This window comes from Grampus griseus (assembly GCF_964374135.1).
Source record: "Grampus griseus genome assembly, chromosome: 17".
Taxonomy (NCBI): domain Eukaryota; kingdom Metazoa; phylum Chordata; class Mammalia; order Artiodactyla; family Delphinidae; genus Grampus; species Grampus griseus.
The window spans coordinates 41,205,409-41,224,942 of NC_139011.1; the positions used below are offsets into that span (position 1 = coordinate 41,205,409).

At 41.0% G+C, this 19,534-nt stretch overlaps 1 protein-coding gene across 2 annotated transcripts in view; it reads right to left on the minus strand.

Moving 5' to 3' along the window:
- The window catches only part of INTS8 (integrator complex subunit 8), a 51,236-nt gene extending 49,751 nt beyond the window's left edge, over nt 1–1,485 (minus strand). For both annotated transcript variants that reach the window (XM_082675105.1, XM_082675104.1), the window contains exon 1: nt 1,236–1,485. In XM_082675105.1, coding sequence (XP_082531231.1) covers nt 1,236–1,365 — 130 coding nt within the window. In that variant the 5' untranslated portion in view covers nt 1,366–1,485. The remainder of the gene's footprint in view (nt 1–1,235) is intronic.
- Nucleotides 1,486–19,534: the final 18,049 nt, after the last annotated feature.

Below are 19,534 nucleotides of genomic sequence, written 5' to 3' on the forward strand. Positions count from 1 at the left end.
TATACTTCAATTAAAAAGAAAGTTAAAAAAAATCCAAACAGTTGTGTAGGTAGAATAACTAAGGATTATGATTTATAAGAAGTGTGCCTGGGGATTAAAGGGAAAGATCAGGAAGGGTGTAAGGAAGAAAGGATAACAGATTCCTGCAGAAGAAAGCACTTAACAGGGAAGAACATAATGGTTATAGATTTCCAGTTCAGCAAACAACGAATGTCAATTAAAGGAAAGAGATGTCATCTTTAGAATCACTGTTTTAACGCTTAATTAGTGGGGCCTGCATAAAGTTACCTCTGCACCTGTTTGTCATGCAAAATAGAGGATAATGCCACCTACTTCACAGGATTACTATGAAGACTGATTAAATGAGATAACAGATATGAAGCATTAAGCACAGTGACTGGCACGCAGAAAGACTCAACAAACGTTAGTCAAAATCAATTAATTAAAAGAACATAATATAATATAGGTGGTAAAACTGCCCAAGTGAAGTACACTAACTTCTCGCACAGTAGTCTCCACCAGGAGACTAAAGCCAGTCTATTAGACTGAACAAGCCACAACTGGATTCGAACTTTATCAGCAAAATATCATCCAAGGAACTTACTTTTTCATGCCAGTACCTCTTTCCAGAAATGCCTGGAGTTTTCCACCTTCCCTGAGAGTACTCATTAACTGGGATATTAATCATGATCATCATTATACAAGAACCATCTTGCAACTGTAGTTTTTTTCTGCTTTCAAAGATTTCTTCATTTTGATTTACAGCTTAACTTTGAAATATATAATTAAGAGTCGGTAAAGTCTCCTCGTTGAGGAATAAAACAGTTAAATAGGAACCTAAGATAGTTAACTAATTAGGGTCAGGATCAGCCCCCGAATCGTTGATTTCTCCCCATCTCCCCAAACTGTGCGGGGTTCTGTCAAGAGGAGGGCTCGAGCCAGCCTCCTCAACCCAAATACTCTCACAAGGCCATCTCGCAGGTGTTAAAACCCCGAACAGTAAAAGGGGGTGGATGCGGAAGCTCCTTTGTTTTGCGCCTTTCTTTGGCCTCTCACAGCAGTGCCCCCGCACTGGTGTGTTTAACACTTAGCCGGGGGCCTAGCCAGAGCTCGGCTCCGGTCCCCGCCTCCCGAGCCGCAGGTTCGTGGCCGAGAAGGCGCGGGATGGTGAGAGACGGGAGGGCAGCGCCGGTGACCGGGTCCCGCTCCGCTCGAGCTGCAGGCGCCGCGCTTACCCGGGCAGGGCTTGCGCAGATGTTTCTCCAACAGCGACTCCTCCAGCAGGAACTCGAACCAGCAGGTCTGCGGCGGGGTGCAGGGCCGGCTGGAGGTGGCCGCCTCCCGGTCCGCCGCCTCCGCGCTCATCCTGCCCCCGCCGCCGCTACCCCCTGGGACGTTTCCCGGCTCCAACCTGACACTCGGACGCGGGCCCTGGGCCTGTGATCTGCGGAACCCCCGAGACCTAGGACGCACTCGAAACGTCCCGGAAACCCACACAGTCCAAAATGGCTGCGCGGCCCAGCCAGAGCTGGGGATCCTGGATCCGCCTCCCGGCGCCACCGCCGTGCCTCCAAGCCAATCGTTATTTGAGTTGGAGAAAGAGGGCGGGACCTATCCTCAGACCACGCCTCCTCCCGGTTGCCTTGGGAGACGGCTTGCGGGTAAGCTGGGTCGCAGGTTGGTTTCCCTGGTTCCCTGGGAGTTTCTCAGCGAGCAAATGAAATAGCCTCATCAATAGGCCTCATTGTCTTCGTAAAAGGCAGTGAACGCTACAGGTTCAAACTGTAATCTAGGCAAAGTTTGTTTTCGGTGCTTTAAATTTTCCCACTTCATTTCTGAGATTTCCTACTACCTAGGTCCTCTCGGCGGATGTGCCCTCGTGTCTTGGGCGCCAGCGTCCCCGCCCCCTTTCCGAGACAGCTGACGGCCCACGTGAGATCTAGCTTTTCTGCTGCTTCTCAGGACTAGCTCTCAGTGTTTAGCGCCTAATTAACTCTCTTGATATCCCGGCTAGAGTTATTAAGCCCATTTTACATTTACCTTCATTCTATAATCTGGTGTTTTTTTTTTAACGAAGTTGAAAAAAGTGTATTCATAGATGGTGCACACGATCTATATTGAGTGCAAACTAACCTCTCTGAACCTTAGTTTTCATATTTGTAAATCAGGAATTATAATAGTGCCTATCTTAGGGTTGATAAGAGAATTAAAGACAGAACTTGATAATACAGGTAAGCTTTTTAAACAAGGCCTGACATCTAGAAACATGGGCAAATGTTAGCAAATATCATATAGTGCTTTCTTCATATACATGATTCTAGTTTTCTCCTATAAACGACCCTGTTACACATGTTTTAACCAATGAAAACACTGAAGTTTCAGAGTTATCATTTGTCCAAGGTTTCCCAACAATCGAGGGGTGGGGCCAGAGCTTTAGTGATCTTTCCACTGTACTCAGGCTGCTTCCAACATTCGATAGAGAGGATAAGACTGATGGCTTATGGTCTTTTCCAGAATGAAATGGTAGAGCTTTGAAAAGTTTTAGGAAAAATAAATGGAAGTAGCTCCTCCATACGTGAAAGTAAATCAGTGCTTCAGTGGCAACCATTGCCTTGTTGTCTTCCGGTGCAATCCTCTTTCTGGATTCTGCCATGCCTCTCTCCCGCTCTTTCATTCTGGTCCTTCCTGGGGTCCTGGCCTTAGTCCTCTTCTCACTGTAAAAACCATCCCTGCATCACTCCCCCCACTCCTGAAACTCTATCCTAGGCTCTAAAGAACACAGGTTGGAAATCATGTATTAGAGTAATAAAATCATGTGGACCTAAATTAATAAAATTTAGGTCCTCATAATTTGTGGCTATTGATAGTATTTGTGGCTAATGATAAATTTTGAGTTTTCAAGTAAAAATTAGAATTCTGGACTATAAACTTGACAGCTTTCCAATGCTTACAGACTTTTCTAATGAAATAGGTGGTGATATAATTAGGGGTTTTTTTGATATTAGAATAAAATGTGTCAAATTTTGGGTGGTCATATAATTCAGAAAACCAATATTTTTGTAATGGGTACAAGATCCATTCTTATTACAAGACAGAGCAATGGATTTTAATAGAACAGATTTCGAAAAGTCAACTGATACAATTGCAGATTCCAAATTGCAACTAACCTTTAAAAAACCACCACTGGACTTCCCTGATGGCGCAGTGGTTAAGAATCCACCTGCCAGTGCAGGGGACACGGGTTCGAGCCCTGGTCCGGGAAGATCCCACATACCGTGGAACAACTAAGCCCGTGCACCACAACAACTGAGCCTGCACTCTAGAGCCTGCGAGCCACAACTACTGAGCCCGCGTGCTGCAACTACTGAAGCCCACATGCCTAGAGCCCATGCTCCACAACAAGAGAACCACTGCAATGAGAAGCCCGCGCACCGCAACGAAAAGTAGTCCCCACTCACCACAACTAAAGAAAACCTGCGTGCAGCAACAAAGACCCAACACAGCCAACAAATAAATAAATTCATATATATATATATATATATTTAAAAAAACACCACTTTCTCGAGTTTTGATATAGTATCAAAGAAGAAAATCCACAATTATCTGAAAAGGCTCATAAAATTCTCCTTTTTCAACTACATAGCTATATGATCATCTCAATAGATGCACAAAAAGCTTTTGACAAAATTCAACACCCATTTATGATAAAAACTCTCCAGAAAGTGGGCATAGAGGGAAGCTTCCTCAACATAATAAAGGCCATGTATGACAAATCCACAGCAAACATCATTCTTAATGGTGAAAAACTGAAAGCATTTCCTCAAGATCAGGAATAAGACAAGGATGTCCACTCTCACCACTCTTACTCAACATAGTATTGGAAGTCCTAGCCATGGCAATCAGAGAAGAAAAAGAAATAAAAGAAACACAAATTGGAAAAGAAGAAGTAAAACTGTCACTGTTTGCAGATGACATGATGCTATACACAGAAAATCCTAAAGATGCCACCAGAAAACTACTAGAACTAATCAATGAATTTGGTAAGTTTGCAGGATACGAAATTAATGCACAGAAATCTCTTGAATTCCTATACACTAACAATGAAATATCAGGAAGAGAAATTAAGGAAACAGTCCCATTTACCATCACAAAAAAAAGAATAACATACCTAGGAATAAACCTACCTAAGGAGACAAAAGACCTGTACTCAGAAAACTATAAAACACTGATGAAAGAAATCAAAGATGACATAAACAGATGGAAAGATATACCATGCTCCTGGATTGGAAGAATCAATATTGTGAAAATGACTATACTACCCAAAGCAATCTACAGGTTCAATGCAACCCCTATCAAATTACCAGTGGCATTTTTCACATAATTAGAACAAAAAATTATACAATTTGTATGGAAACATAAAAGACCCTGAAAAGCCAAAGCAATCTTGAGAAAGAAAAACTGAGCTGGAGGAATCAGGCTTCCTGACTCCAGACTATACTACAAAGCTACAGTAATCCAGACACTATGGTACTGGCACAAAAACAGAAATATAGATCAATGATACAGGATAGAAAGCCCAGAGATAAACCCACACACCTATGGTCACCTAATCTATGACAAAGAAGGCAAGAATACAGTGTAGACAAGACAGCCTCTTCAATAAATGGTGCTGGGGAAACTGGACAGCTACATGTAAAAGAATGAAAGTAGAACACTACCTAACACCATACACAAAAATAAACTCAAAATGGATTAAAGACCTAAATGTAAGACTGGACACTATAAAACTCTTAGAGGAAAACATAGGAAAAACACTCTGACATAAATCAAAGCAAGATCTTTTATGACCCACCTCCTAGAATAATGAAAATAAAACCAAAAATAAGTGAATGGAGCCTAATTAAACTTAAAAGCGTTTGCACAGCAAAGGAAACCATAAAAAAATGAAAAGACAACCCTCAGAATGGGACAAAATATTTGCAAATGAAGAAACAAACAAACGATTAATCTCCAAAATATACAAGCAGCTCATGCAGCTCAATATCAAAATAACAAACAACCCAATCCAAAAATGGGCAGAAGACCTAAATAGACATTTCTCCAAAGAAGATATACAGATTGCCAACAAACACATGAAAGAATGCTCAACATCATTAATCATTAGAGAAATGCAAATCAAAACTACAATGAGGTATCACCTCACACCAGTTACAATGGGCAGCATCAGAAAATCTACAAATAAATGCTGGAGAGAGTGCAGAGAAAAGAGAACTCTCTTGCACTGTTGGTAGGAATGTAAATTAATACAGCCACTATGGAGAACAGTACGGAGGTTCCTTAAAAAACTAAAAATAGAACTACTATATGACCCAGCAATCCAACTACTGGGCATATACCCTACGAAAACCATAATTCAAAAAGACACATGTACCACAATGTTCATTGCAGCACTATTTACAATAGCCAGGACATGGAAACAACCTAAATGTCCATTGACAGATGAAGGGATAAAGATGTGGTACATATATATAATGGAATATTATTCAGCCATAAAAAGAAATGAAATTGGGTCATTTGTAGAGATGTGGCTGGACCTAGAGTCTGTCATACAGAGTGAAGTTAAGTCAGAAAGAGAAAAACAAATATCGTATATTAACGCATATATGTGGAATCTAGAAAAATGGTACAGATGAACCTATTTGCAGGGCAGGAATAGAAAGGCAGACGTAGAGAATGGACATTTGGACATGGGGGGAAAGGGGAGGGTGGGATGAACGGGGGGATTAGGTTCAACATAAATATACTGCCATGTGTAAAATAGATAGCTAGTAGGAACCTGCTGTATAGCACAGGGTGCTCAGCTCGGTGCTCTGTGATGGCCTAGTTGGGTGGCATGGGGGGAGGGAGGTCCAAGAGGGAGGGGATATATGTATTCATATGGCTGATTCACTTCACTGTGCAGCAGAAACTAACACAACATTGTAAAGCATTTATACTCCAATAAAACAAAACAAAACAAAACAAAAAACCCACCACTTTCTCGAGTTTTGGTATAGTATCAAAGAAGAGAATCTACAACTATCTGAAAATGCTCATAACATTCTCCTTTTTCAACTACATAGCTATATAAGGCTGGTTTTTCATTGAAGATGAAAAGAAATTTTGATATTTCTACCAAAAGAACATATTGTAACAGTTTGAATGCTGAAGCAGATATGAGAATCCATTGTCTTCTATTAGTCATACATGAAAGAGATTTGGAAAAATATAAAACAATGCTGTTCTTCTCACTAAATTTTTTAATGAAAATAAAGGGTTTTTGCATAAAAATTATATGTTAACACATAATAGGCCTGTTATTTTTAAATGAATTACATATTTAAGTTTTTCTCAGTTTTAATTTTTAATATGGTAAATATCAATAGCTATAACGTACATAAACAAAGGCTCTTAGGAGTGTTTAATAATTTTTAAGAGTGTAATGGGGTCCTGAGACTAAAAAGTTTGAAAAACTACTTTACTGAGTAAAGTAGTTTTCTCATTCAATCCTTACAACATCCTACAAGGTAGGTATTATGACCCCATCTTACAGCTGAAGAAAGTGAGGATCAGAGAAGTTAAATAACTTTCCCAAAGTCTCCCAGCAAACAATCCTGGTGAAACCAGAATTTGAGCCCTTATTTGGGCTTCAGTATAATGGACCGCCTTCTACCTGATAACTCTAAATGATAATTAGGCCGTATGCTGTATTTAAATTGATTTAAATGTTCCAACTGAAACTTTTCTTGGAAATACTTCACCATGTTAAAAAACAGAAAGAGAAACAATGTTCTGCAGTACCAAAAAATGACATCTTTCTGTCATGGCCCACTGCCTGATGACATTTTCAGTATCTATATGTGCTGTGTTTTTTGTTTCTAAAGATGAGCTGTTTTACATTAGAATCTTATTCCTCACAAATAAAATTACATGCCAGAGGAATTATACTTAAGCATAAATTCCTTCACTGCAATTCATAAGCACTAATGATAATTTTTAAAAGTGGGCTAAGTCATTGTTCTAGGTTTCTGAAATCATAGTTCATCTTCATGGGCTATTTCTATTTTCTTTCTTAACATCTGTTTAACTAACCTACTCCTTTAAACTCTGACAATTCTACCCATGTAGAATCATTTGCTGCTCCTAAATGTGGCAGAAGGAAATATAACCCATTTCTGCATTAAAAATAATAGTTCATATACACTTGTACACTGGTGGTGAGACCGAAAATTGGGTGCAACCACTGCGGAAAACAGTATGGAGATTTCTCAAAAAATTAAGAATAGAACTACCAAGGACTTCCCTGGTGGTCCAGTGGTTAAGCCTCTGAGCTCCCAATGCAGGGGGCACGGGTTCGATCCCTGGTTGAGGAACTAAGATCCTGCATGTCACGCAGCGTGGACCAAAAAAAAAAAAAAAGAGAGTAGAACTACTATATGATCCAGTTACTCTACTTCTGGGTATTTATCCAAAGAACATGAAAATACTAACTCAAAAAGATATATGCACCCTTATGTTCATTGCAGCATTATTTACAATAGCCAAGACATGGAAACAACCTGCAAGTGTCCATTGATAAATGAATGGATGAATAAGATTATATATATAATGGAATACTACTCATCCATAAAAAAGAATGAAATCCTACCATTTGCAACAACATGAATGGACTTGCAGGATATTATGCTAAATGAAATAAGTCAGACAGAGATAGACAAATGCCATACACTCAAATGTGAAATCTAAGACAAAATGAAACAAATGAACAAACAAAATTAAACAAAAACATAAGTACTGAGAACAGATTAGTGGTTACCAAAGGGGAAGGTGGCTGAGAGGTGGGCAAAATGGGTGAAGGGGGGGACTTCCCTGCTGGCGCAGTGGTTAAGAATCCACCTGCCAATGCAGGGGACACTGGTTCAATCCCTGGTCGGGGAAGATCCCACATGCCGTGAAGCAACCAAGCCCATGCGCCACAACTACTAAGCCTGCGTTGTAGAGCCCACAAGCCACAACTACTGAGCCTGCGTGCCACAACTACTGAAGCCCGTGAGCTCTAGGGCCTGCGTGCTGCAACTACTGAGCCCACACGCTGCAACTATGGAAGCCTGAGCGCCTAAAGCCCGTGCTCCGCAACAAGAGAAGCCACCGCAATGAGAAGCCGCACACCGCAATGAAGAGTAGCCAACACTCGCAGCAACTAGAGAAAGCCCGCATGCAGCAACGAAGACCCAACGCAGCCCCCCCCCAAAAAAAGGGTGAAGGGGGTCAACTGTATGGTGATGGATGGTAGCTAGACTTGTGGTGGTGGTCACTCTGTAGTATATACAGATGATGAATAATAATTCTGTACACCTGAAATATATAATAAAAAATAATAGCTCGGGCTTCCCTGGTGGCGCAGTGGTTGAGAGTCCGCCTGTCGATGCAGGGGACATGGGTTCATGCCCCGGTCCGGGAAGATCCCACATGCCGCGGAGCGGCTGGGCCCGTGAGCCATGGCCGCTGAGCCTGCGCGTCCAGAGCCTGTGCTCCGCAACGGGAGAGGCCACAATAGTGAGAGGCCCGCGTACCGCAAAAAAAAAAAAAAAAAAAATAGCTAATATAGTATTTATCATTTATGAACAAGGCACTGTGCCAAGTATTTTACATATACCATCTCATTTAAGCCTCATTACAGTCCTACAATAGGTAGGTACTATTAAGTGTGCCCATTTTATAGATGAGGAAATTGAGTTTCAAAGGAATTAAGTGATTACCCAGTATCATACACCTAGTTAGTAGTAAAATAGGGATTTGAGTCTCCATTTTATTGAATACCAGAAGCCAAACTCACCATTCTACTTCATCAGGAAGATGCCTTGTGGCACTTCCCTGGCACTCCAGGGGTTAAGGCTCGGCGCTTTCACTGCTGGGGGCTCAGTGTTCAATCCCTGGTCAGGGAACTAAGATCCCACAGCCACACAGCGTTCCCAAAAAGAAGATACTTTGCTGTTTGTTTATTTGTTTGTTTTTTAAATAGTTGTAAACCTGCAGAAAAGTTGCAAGAACTCTCACAACCCTTTCACCCATATGTCTCAATTGTTAATATTTTACTACACTTCCTCCATCATCCTCTCTCCACAACATCTTCTCGGACCACCCTGCTTCCTTAGACACCAGTAGGGTGACCAGCTCATCCTGGTTTGGCCAGGACTGTCCCAGCTTTAAAAGTGAAAGTCCTACAACCCAATGACCCTGGCTGCCTTCAGGACAAGCCCTAACGCTAGGCAAGTCGCTGTGCAACAACAACTCCTCACTTTGCCCCAACTGCTTGGATGTTGGGTGCTGACATCTCGCCTTGGAGGAGGAATAGGGGAAGGAAAAGGAAGACGGGAAGGGAAGCTTGTAGTAATTATTAATGGCCTGAAGGCTGACACAGGACCTGAAAGGCAATGGAGTGTGTAACTTTAGGTCAAGGAAAACTTCACAAAAGAGATGGTACCAGATTTAGTAATATCATAAGAATAAGTGGAATTCTAGCAAACACTTTTACAATGTTGGTTATGTGTCACGGAGTATCTTGCAAGGTCCATATTCTGTATATGCTCAACAATTATTCAAGTAGGAGTTTCTGTTTTATGCTCATAATAAACAGCAGTAGCTGGTCATAGTCTCCTCATGACGCCTTCATGTTATAAGAAGACTTCATGAGAGTTTAAAATATTTTCTCTTATATCCTCCCAGCATTCTTGTTCTTCCAGTAAGTCATAAATTCTTGCCTTCTGAAATCTGGCCTCCCCCACTGACTACTACAGGAAAATAGTTATAATGAAAAAAAAAATGAATAGAGATATTATTACTATTGTGTACCCTAAAGATTCTTTTCATAAAGGGCCTCTGAGAATCACATACATATAAATAAATTTAAATGCAGTTCATTTATTTGAATTTTTTTAAAAAGCCAATGGAATACAATTCAATTATGAATGTGTAATTTAAACTATTCAAGTATTTTGCTAATAGTTACACTGCCATCTTGTGGCCTTTTGGGAGTGGTATTCATACCTAGCTCACCTAGGATACTTCGCAGTGTGGAAGAAGGAATATAACATGAGGCTGGTGATTGGAGGTAATCTAGTCTTTTTTTTTTTTTTAATAAATTTATTTATTTTTGGCTGCGTTGGGTCTTCGTTGCCGCATGCAGGCTTTCTCTAGTTGTGGAGAGCGGGGACTACTCTTCGTTGCAGCGCACGGGCTTCTCATTGCCGTGGCTTCTCTTGTCGCGGAACACGGGCTCTAGGTGCGCGGGCTCCAGTAGTTGTGGCGCGCGGGCTCAATAGTTGTGGCTCACTGGCTCTAGAGCGCAGGCTCAGTAGTTGTGGCGCACAGGCTTAGTTGCTCTGCGGCATGTGGGATCTTCCTGGACCAGGGCTCGAACCCGTGCCCCCTGCATTGGCAGGCAGATTCTTAACCACTGTGCCACCAGGAAAGTCTCAGAGGTAATCTAGCTTTCCTGCTGCACCTAACTGAATCACATCTTCATAGAGACTTCCAAAAATAGATCTTTGGAGAGATATAATAAGTGAGTCCTATAGCTATCAAACATAAATTCCTTACTCTTACATTAACTTTCTCTGCAGCCTTCTCTGAGTCCTGTTCCGTGCTGCCACAGCACTGCACATCCACATCCTGGCATTCATCTCACCTCCTTGCAATTGCTTAACAGTCCAATGTCCCTGCTAGACTCTAAGCTCTCAAGGGTAGAGTGGGAAGGAGCAGGTTAGCGGTTGCATTGTTTACCTAGTACAGTTCCTGGTACATAACAGGCACCCAATAAATATTTGCCAACTAAATAAGACATGTTATTGAACATGTAGCACCTACAGTTCACATACAGGCAAATGCGTCACTATAAACCAGAGCTGCGAACATTTATCTCCTCTCTCTAAATGCTCCTAAAACTTGTTATTCACTGCTATGTTCTAGGCTTTACCACCAAGCAACGTATTTAAAGCTCTTACAAGGCAGCATTCACATTGCAAACGTCTGTCTTTGTATTACCCATAAATAATTCCCAGCTGAATGGGTAACTGAACGTAGATCTTCTTTACCTAATACAAGGAAGAGGCACATGCTGATCGCCACGATGGAGTCAAAGCTGTGTCCTCGAGATCTTTCTGCTCCGACCTGGCAGCCTCACCCCACCTTCCTGTATAACCCTGTCTACAGTGGCAGACAACCTTAGTCAGGGTCTGGGCCAGACAGGTGCCTCCACTTCTGCATTTCCAGGTTTCACAGGAAAAGGCACAGCCCTCCTGACTAGCTGCTAGTCTGTCACATCCGGTCTATCGGCCGGGCATCTGGAGACAAGAAGTCATGGGAACTTTCATTTTAATCTCTCTTTCTGTTTTACTTCCAAGTACTATATACCTCTACACTAAAGGCTTGAAAACATAAACATTTCTCTGCATACAGATAGACAGGACAAAAATTCAAGGTGTGCTTTCAGAATTGGACCCCAGAACTTTACTGACATTCTCAGTAGCTAGAAGAATTTTGTTACATTAACATATCACCCTGGGTACCACAGGCCATATTTACTCTCAATTTCCTCATGCTGTGGAAGAATCATAAGTGATCAAGGCAGATACTCAGCTCTTAGCAAGCTCTTGACTTCATTCCATCTCATGGCATAAGATAAGTTTCCAAAGTGTTATCCAGACAAGCTCAGAATTAGCACAGATGAGAATATGGTGGCCAACGATGTGACTGCTTCAAATCACCTGATTTCAGAACCCATACATACAAAGTCAGAGAACAGCGATGTTTAAAGCGTGGTCCACAGACTGGTGTCAGCCCGCAAACTGCTGGTTACTGGTCCACGTCGAACTAAGTACTGGGATTGAAAGTATGAGTTTGGAAATGTTCACAGTAAGTGGACATCATCCTGGCCTTCGAGCGCTTTCAGCAGAGTTTGGAGGCTGGGGACCTGCGTGGCAGCTCAACATGCAGTGTGAACTGGAAAACCACACGTCAGTCCGTAACAGATTGAAACTAAAACACAAAACGAAACTGGTTCTTCACCACGGGTGGTTCGAGAAGCACTGTTCTAGAACATACATGAAAGGAATTCTCAGCCACGTTTCATAAGCCTGAAGTTCACTGTACAAAACAAACAACAGAACCCTGGAAGGACCTTTATGAACGAAAAGTAATTCAGTTTGTCATTTAAGCCAAATCAGAACTGACCCCATTCCTTCACATATTTCTCTGGGAGCCGCACCCCCTTGGTCTGGAGGCAAGGTCAGCAGCGAGACAGGAAAGGAGGATGCTCTGCACACGTGCACTCACGCTTTCCCCACAGGTCCACTCAGCAAGCAGGAATGCCAGGGCTTGGTGTGACAGCCTAAGGAGCGGCACCCGGCACAATGCCTGATCCGCCCATGGCCACCGCACACCCCACACTTGTACTGTCCAGAGGTAAAGGTCTTCCGTTCAGCTGCCTGTCACGTATCCAAACTACATTGTGAGAGAACAACACAGGATTTGAGATGAAGAGCCGCGAGACTGTCACGGGCAACGAGAAACCTAGATGCTGGAATGACTCTGACCCAGCAGCACTGACTGTCACCAAGAGCCACATGCCTTTTGCAAACGTGTGGGGAACTCAGCTCTCGGCTCTAACTAGCTGCAAAGCACTTGCGCTTTTGGTGACCTCAGCTGTGCTGATAACAGAAGCAGGTCATTTCTGATACCCTGCCCTGCTCTACTCTGACAGTTCAGGTGGTGCTGCCTCCCATGAGCTCCTGGGAGAGCCAGGGACAGTCACTTACCCAAAGGCAGGCAGCCCCCTGGCTGGTCAGCAGTCTGTGACCTCTGCCACATGCCTTCGACGGATGAACTAAGGGGCCCAGAGACTAACGCTGCCTGTGGCAGGCTCTGGACCTGGACAATCACGAGGCCTAGGAGCTGGAAGCAGTCGTTCGTAAGCAGAGCAGGCGGGTCTACAAAGGGATGAGAATGGAGCAGACATACAAGGAGAAGCAGAGATACGAAACCAGGTTTAGCTCCAAGGAGAGAGGGAGTAACTAAACGCCTAAAGATTTTTTTAGTATCTATTTCAGGCCAGTTGCTGCAGATAGAATTAAAGAGACTTTAAGCAGTATTGTGTGTTCCCTGAGTTTCCTGTCCTCAGATTCCTTGAGATTTGTTTCTTTCCATGACCATGATGGTGTCTGTTCTTTGTAATTCCTAAAATCTCAGTATACCTCGTCGTTGCCAGTTCCCAGTTTGGGACACTGCATCACGTGAATGATTTGTCCCTGCGATCTCTTAATGATCCATTGTCACGAGGCAACCATTGTACGATGCTGCATTTCACAGCGCACCCCTGGACAAGGTGTCTCGACCAATAGAATGGCGTTGCCTCTAAGCACCCGCTCTTAAGAGTCTGCTTTCTTACTGAAGGTAAGACTCATTGCCACAACACGATTTCAGCTTCTAAATGCTGATACAATGAACGCAACGAGCTGGTGTTAGCAACTCCAACGATGAAATTCCCATAGAAATGTCCTAGAACAAAGAACTAGAGTGCTTAACTTTGGACCAAGAAAAATTCACGGTAGAATTTGTAATTCTACCATAGATAGAGAAAGATGTCTTTCCTTGTTGGTCCGTGAAGGTGTCCATGGCCAAGGCTGATGTGTGTCTCATGATCTGTCTCTCAAAAGAAATTACAGGATTTTAAACTGTGTTACCTAGGGTGTGCAGTATGATCCAGTGGGATTGCCCAGTGGGTGCTTGAGTGTCACCAATATACCAGCAGTGATCACCTTCTCCCCCAAATCCACAAGGTGAAAAAGACTGGCTCTCTAGACCATGCCTTCTCTAAGGGAGTGATATTAGGCCCAAAGAGGAGAAAACTCGTTCTTGGAGGAGTGAAAAGTTCTCTTTTTATGGATAAAGCACAACATACATTCAGGTACATAAACAGATATATACAGTATGTCTGTGGTATTAAATTTTCATGGGGGAAACCATTGCAAAAAGAATACTTGAAAAGGTTCCCTAGGAGGCCATAAGAAAAAAGAAGAAATGGAGAAACATTTGTCTAGACTCACGCTAAATCCTGCGATTTCCACATGGAATGGTATAGAGTAGAGAACGTCAGACAGAAGCCAGAAATTCACTTCTGGATTCAGTTCGGGCACAGCTGTGGGAACTTGGGGAAATCAATCCCTCTGAACCCGTTTTGTCTCTTCTAAAATGAGGATAACAATGACCCTTATAGCATTGTCATCAGGCTCAAATAAAATGATGGATATGACCGTGTCCTGCCCTCATTCTTAAGCCCTTATCTCTACTTTTCTGACTCTCCAGGTCAAGTCCCCCTTTTTGTTTCCTGCTGCAATTTTATGTAACATGTCGCTGCTGTCAAGATCCGTAGCATGGACAGTAGCTACTAAGGTATTAGGACCAGCATCTTCTGAGAGAAATATTTTAAACCAAAGTACAGAAAAATGTTCGAATACCATCATGAGTTTTGTTGTGAGGACAGGAATCATTCAATCTTAACAATGAAACAAGCTAACTTACTATTTGTTAAGGGTAGATTCCTTGGGGCCTTTGTGATTTTTGGAAAAATTATTCTGGCTGGAATTTTACAATTTTATAAAAACGTAATCATCTTGTTTGATTACAGATGCATACACTTTCCAATGTCCATTCATTCTTTCCTCCACTTTGTTCTTAAAAGGATTTCAGGTGGCCTTATTCTCCAATGTATATCACATAAGGGCTGCTCATTAAGTATCCTCTCGTTCATGGGTTACTCAGAGTACTAATCCTTTCCACGTATTTGTGGATAAGATTCTATACCACCCAAGGATTTCTTGTGCTTGGAGAGGGGCATTCACTACTATTTGGACTTCGTTTATTGCTCACATAGTTAAATCCAATAAACACATTTTTGAGAACCAATGTTTCTTAAATATTTAAATATTAATTAAAATTTAATCTCTCAAACAATGGAACTACAATGAACAAATTTAGCCTGGCTGATTCTGATTCAAATACTTTAAAAAGCAGTCAAAACCTAAAACAGTTACAAAATGTATTACTCTTTATACCTAAATCTATTCTAAAGTATTAACACTGTTGGTCTAATTAAATTATGGTGAATCCAATAATTACTGCTGCTGCTGTTAGAACACTTTAGGTAGTAACTAAACTACATAATCAGTTCTCATTGATTTTCCAATTAAAATATTAGGTTGCTGATTCTACTTTTCTTAGAGAATGAGATTTAATCAATCATGAAATGTTTTCATTATTACTGATAATATTTAACCACAAGAGATCTGTGTTAGTTCCTCAGAGCTTCCCCCAACCCCCGCCAAAAAAAGACGTAATGGACACTTTCAAATAGTTATATCTGCACAAAACTGTGTCGTTTTTATTCTTCTAAAATTTTTATAATTTTTTGCCACTTTTTAAATTACAAGATCAATACATGTTTATGGAATTAGAACTAGAAAATACAGATAAGCAAAAGGAAGAAATTAAAAATTGCCAATAATCCTATCACCATACCATTATCAACATTTTGATATATAGGCAGTCCTTGCTTTGCACAGTAGGGCTGAACCATAAAAATGACCATGCAAGCTGAAATGATGCAAAAATGATCTCAATAATCAATGGAAAACATTGCTATTGTTTCATAACCTTTAAAAAGTTTTGTCAGAACATTAAAAGCTCTCTGATGGTTATAAATGAACAGGGAATTGAAAAAATAGAAAAACTAATGTTTATGTAGTACAATGTAATTTAAACATTAGAAATATTAGACATTAAAATATTTTATTGCCTCATAAAAAATTTATTAGAAGTAGTGTCAACAGAGCTTGCCTTCTTCTCATAATATAACTCATGAGCTGGAGTGAGCATCTTTTCCACACCTTGGCAAATTCCCATACTTTTTTCTAAATTTGGATCAGCTTCCAAAATTTTATCTTTCGTGCTTTCAATGTCACGAAATATCTCTGAGAGGTCCTTTAATGTTAAGTTTTTTTTGCTGACGTGACTTCCTCTGGGACATCTTCGTCTTTCTTCATTTATAGCAATACATTCACGAAATTCCTCTGGTCGCATATCTAGTCTCTGAACAGTGACAACACTGATATACCCATGGTCAGGTATTTATTCCACAACTCCACTTACATTTGGTTCCAGTTTCATTCAAACATTATCACTTGTTCTTTCTTTCTTCCCTGTAGTTTTATTTTGGTTGGTCAACTCCCTCTTTCAATGATCCATTTCTGTAAAATGTCACTTGGGGTTCTCTCTGGGAGTCAAGGAATCAACAAGCTTTGCTGTCTGTGTGTGAACTGACTAAGAGATGTGCAGTTACCAATCACAGACTTTGAAAGAAGTGACCTAATGGGTCATCGATCATGACTCATCATGTATCTGTTATTTCCATAGTGACTCAGACTGAAGGCCTGGCAGCGAAGTTTATACTTTATTTGATTCCTTACAGTTAATAGACCATGGTAACTGAAATTTGAACTGTATTGTTGAGGGACTGGTGTTTTTTAACTAAACCAAGGAAAATGACATCAGTGTATACTGGAACCATGCAAAGCAAGGAAAGCCCATATACCCTTCCCAGTCCTTTTCCTACTCATCTGTAATGCACAATTCTTTTTAAAAATTGCATCATCCTTGTGGCATATATGATAAACTGGCTCAGCATCACTCATCCCAATGACCCTCTAGTGGCTTCTTTTCTGTAAGGAAAGCTAAAAATCAACATTTCCCAGAATCCCATCCAGAGCTCTGCATGTGACCTAAGGTCCAAGCAGAGGCGGTAGGGATTGTTCTAGAGCAGTTCCATGGTGTGGTTGTTGTTTCTTCTGCCTATCAGTCTTCCTGAAAATTCCTTAAGGCTATAAAGCTACAGTAATCAAGACGGTTTGGTGCTGATGAAATAATAGACAAATAGATCAATGGGACAGAATAGAGACCCACATAAATAGAGTCAACTGGTCTTCTACAAAGGAGCAAATACAGTTCAGTGGAACAAAGACAGTCTCTTCAACAAATGATGCTGGAACAATTGGACATCCATATGCAAAAAAAAAAAAAAAAAAAAAAAAAGAATCTAGACACAAGCTTTACATTCTTCACAAAAATTAGCCCAAAATGGATCATAGGCCTAAAATGAAAAATTATAAAATGTCTAGAAGATAACACAAAGAATCTCTACATGACTTTGGGTATGGTGATGACTTTTTAGATAAAATACCAAAGGGCATAATCCATGAAAGAAATAGTTGATAAGCTAGACTACTAAAATTAAAAACTTCAGCTCTGTGTAAGGCAATGTCAAGAGAATGAGAAGACAAGCCACAAACTGGGAGGAAATATTTGCAAAAGATATATCTGATAAAGGACTGTTATCCAGAATTGTACAAAGAACTTTGCCCTCAGGAAAAACTATTTAACCACAGCTTAACAGCTGGGGCTTTATCAGAGCCTACGTGTCCTGGGAGAAGGGAAATACCCAACCCCAGACCACTCTAGCCATCCTTTCCCACCTAAGTGGGGGAAAGTGAGAAGCACTTGTGAAGTTCACATCCCAGAGGCACAGACTCACTAAAAGACCAAGACTTAATCATAGGACTAGAGACTGCTTCCCCTTCCCCCACACCTTCCCCCACATATGCTAAAGGCATAAGTACAGCACTTCCTTTTACCCAGTAGATTATGCCTACTTATCAAGAAAAAATTACAAGAGACACTAAAAGGCAAGCAGCATAGTTTGAAGAGACATAGCAAGCATCGGAACCAGACATAGCAGGGATGTTGGAATTATCTGACCAGGAATTTAAAACAACTATGATGAATATGCTAAGCGCGCTAATGAATAAAGTAGACAGCAAGCAACAACAGATGGAAAATGTAAGCTGAGTGGTGAAAATCCTACGAAAGAACCAAAAAGAATGCTAGAGATCAAAAGCGCTGTAATAGAAATGAAGGGTGTCTTTGAGTGCTTATTAGTGGACTGGACGTGGCTAAGGAAGGAATCTCTGAGCTTGAGAATATATTACTAGAAAACCCCCAAATATACAAAGAACTCTTAAAACTCAGCAGTAAGAAAACAACCTCGTTGTTCTTACGAAATGGACCAAAGACATTAACAGATACTTCACGAAGAAGATATACAGGTGGCAAATATATGCTCCATATCACACGTCATCGGGGAAATGCAAATGAAAACAGTGACATACCACTACATACCTATCAGAAAGGCCAAAATCTGAAACACAGACAACACCAGATTTTGGGAGGATGTGGAGCAATAAGAGCTCTCATTCATCGCTGGTGGGAATGCAAAATAGGACAGCCACTTTGAAAGACAGGTTGCTAGTTTCTTACAAAACAAAATCTACTTTTACCAGGCAATCCAGCAGTTGTGCTCCTTGGCATTTACCCAAGGAGCTGAAAACTTACAAAAACCTGCACATGGATGTTTACAGCAGCTTGATTCATACTTGCCAAAACTTGGAAGCAACCAAGCTGTCCTTCAGTAAGTGAGTGGATAAATAAATTATGGTGCACCCACATGATGGAATATTAGTCAGTGTTATAAAGAAATGAGCTGTCAAGCCATGAAAAGACATGGAGGAACCTTAAGTGCATATTACTAAGTGCAACAAGCCCATCTGGAAAGGCTACATACTGAATGATTCCAACTATATGACATCCTGGAAAAGGCAAAATTGTGGAGACAGTAAAAAAATCAGTGGTTGCCATGTCTTTGGGGTAAGGAAGGGAGGTGGATGAATAGGCAGAGCACAGAGGATTTTTAGGGCAGTGAAACTACTCTGTATGATACTATAATGATGGATACATGTCATTATACAATTGTCCGAACCCACAGAATGTTGATTTCTTCTCCAAAATCCTCAATCCACTTAAATTTTTGCACCTTTTCTTCATGGGTTTCTCAATTTTCCTAATTTTTTTTACACTGAACATGGATTGCTTTCAGTCTATACTATCTAATTACAGAGAGAACTAGAAGACAGAGGCAGCTCCGCCATTAGGTGATGTAGGTAATCAGCCAGGGCCTCCCAAAGGCCAGCGTGTTGCTAAGCCACAGACTTCAGACTTCAACCAGGGCATTCTAGCCTAACAAGAAAATGTGAAATAATCTACCTGTTCTTGCTTCTCATCAATATTTTCCTACTTCTCCCATAAAGTGAACCTTGTATAAAGCATACAATATAAAAGTCTCCTAATTTTCAACTATTTACGAAGGAGAGACATAGAATCTTGGAGCAGTTCATTGGCACAATTTGTTGAACTACACACTGTCAAGTATTCCCTAGAATAAATAAAACTATCATTTAAATATATATAGAAGATAAAAGATTACATTACACTTCGTTGCAAGTGCAATTATTCCAACAGTATTCTCGGTGATCTGGGTTAGGATTAAGAGAAC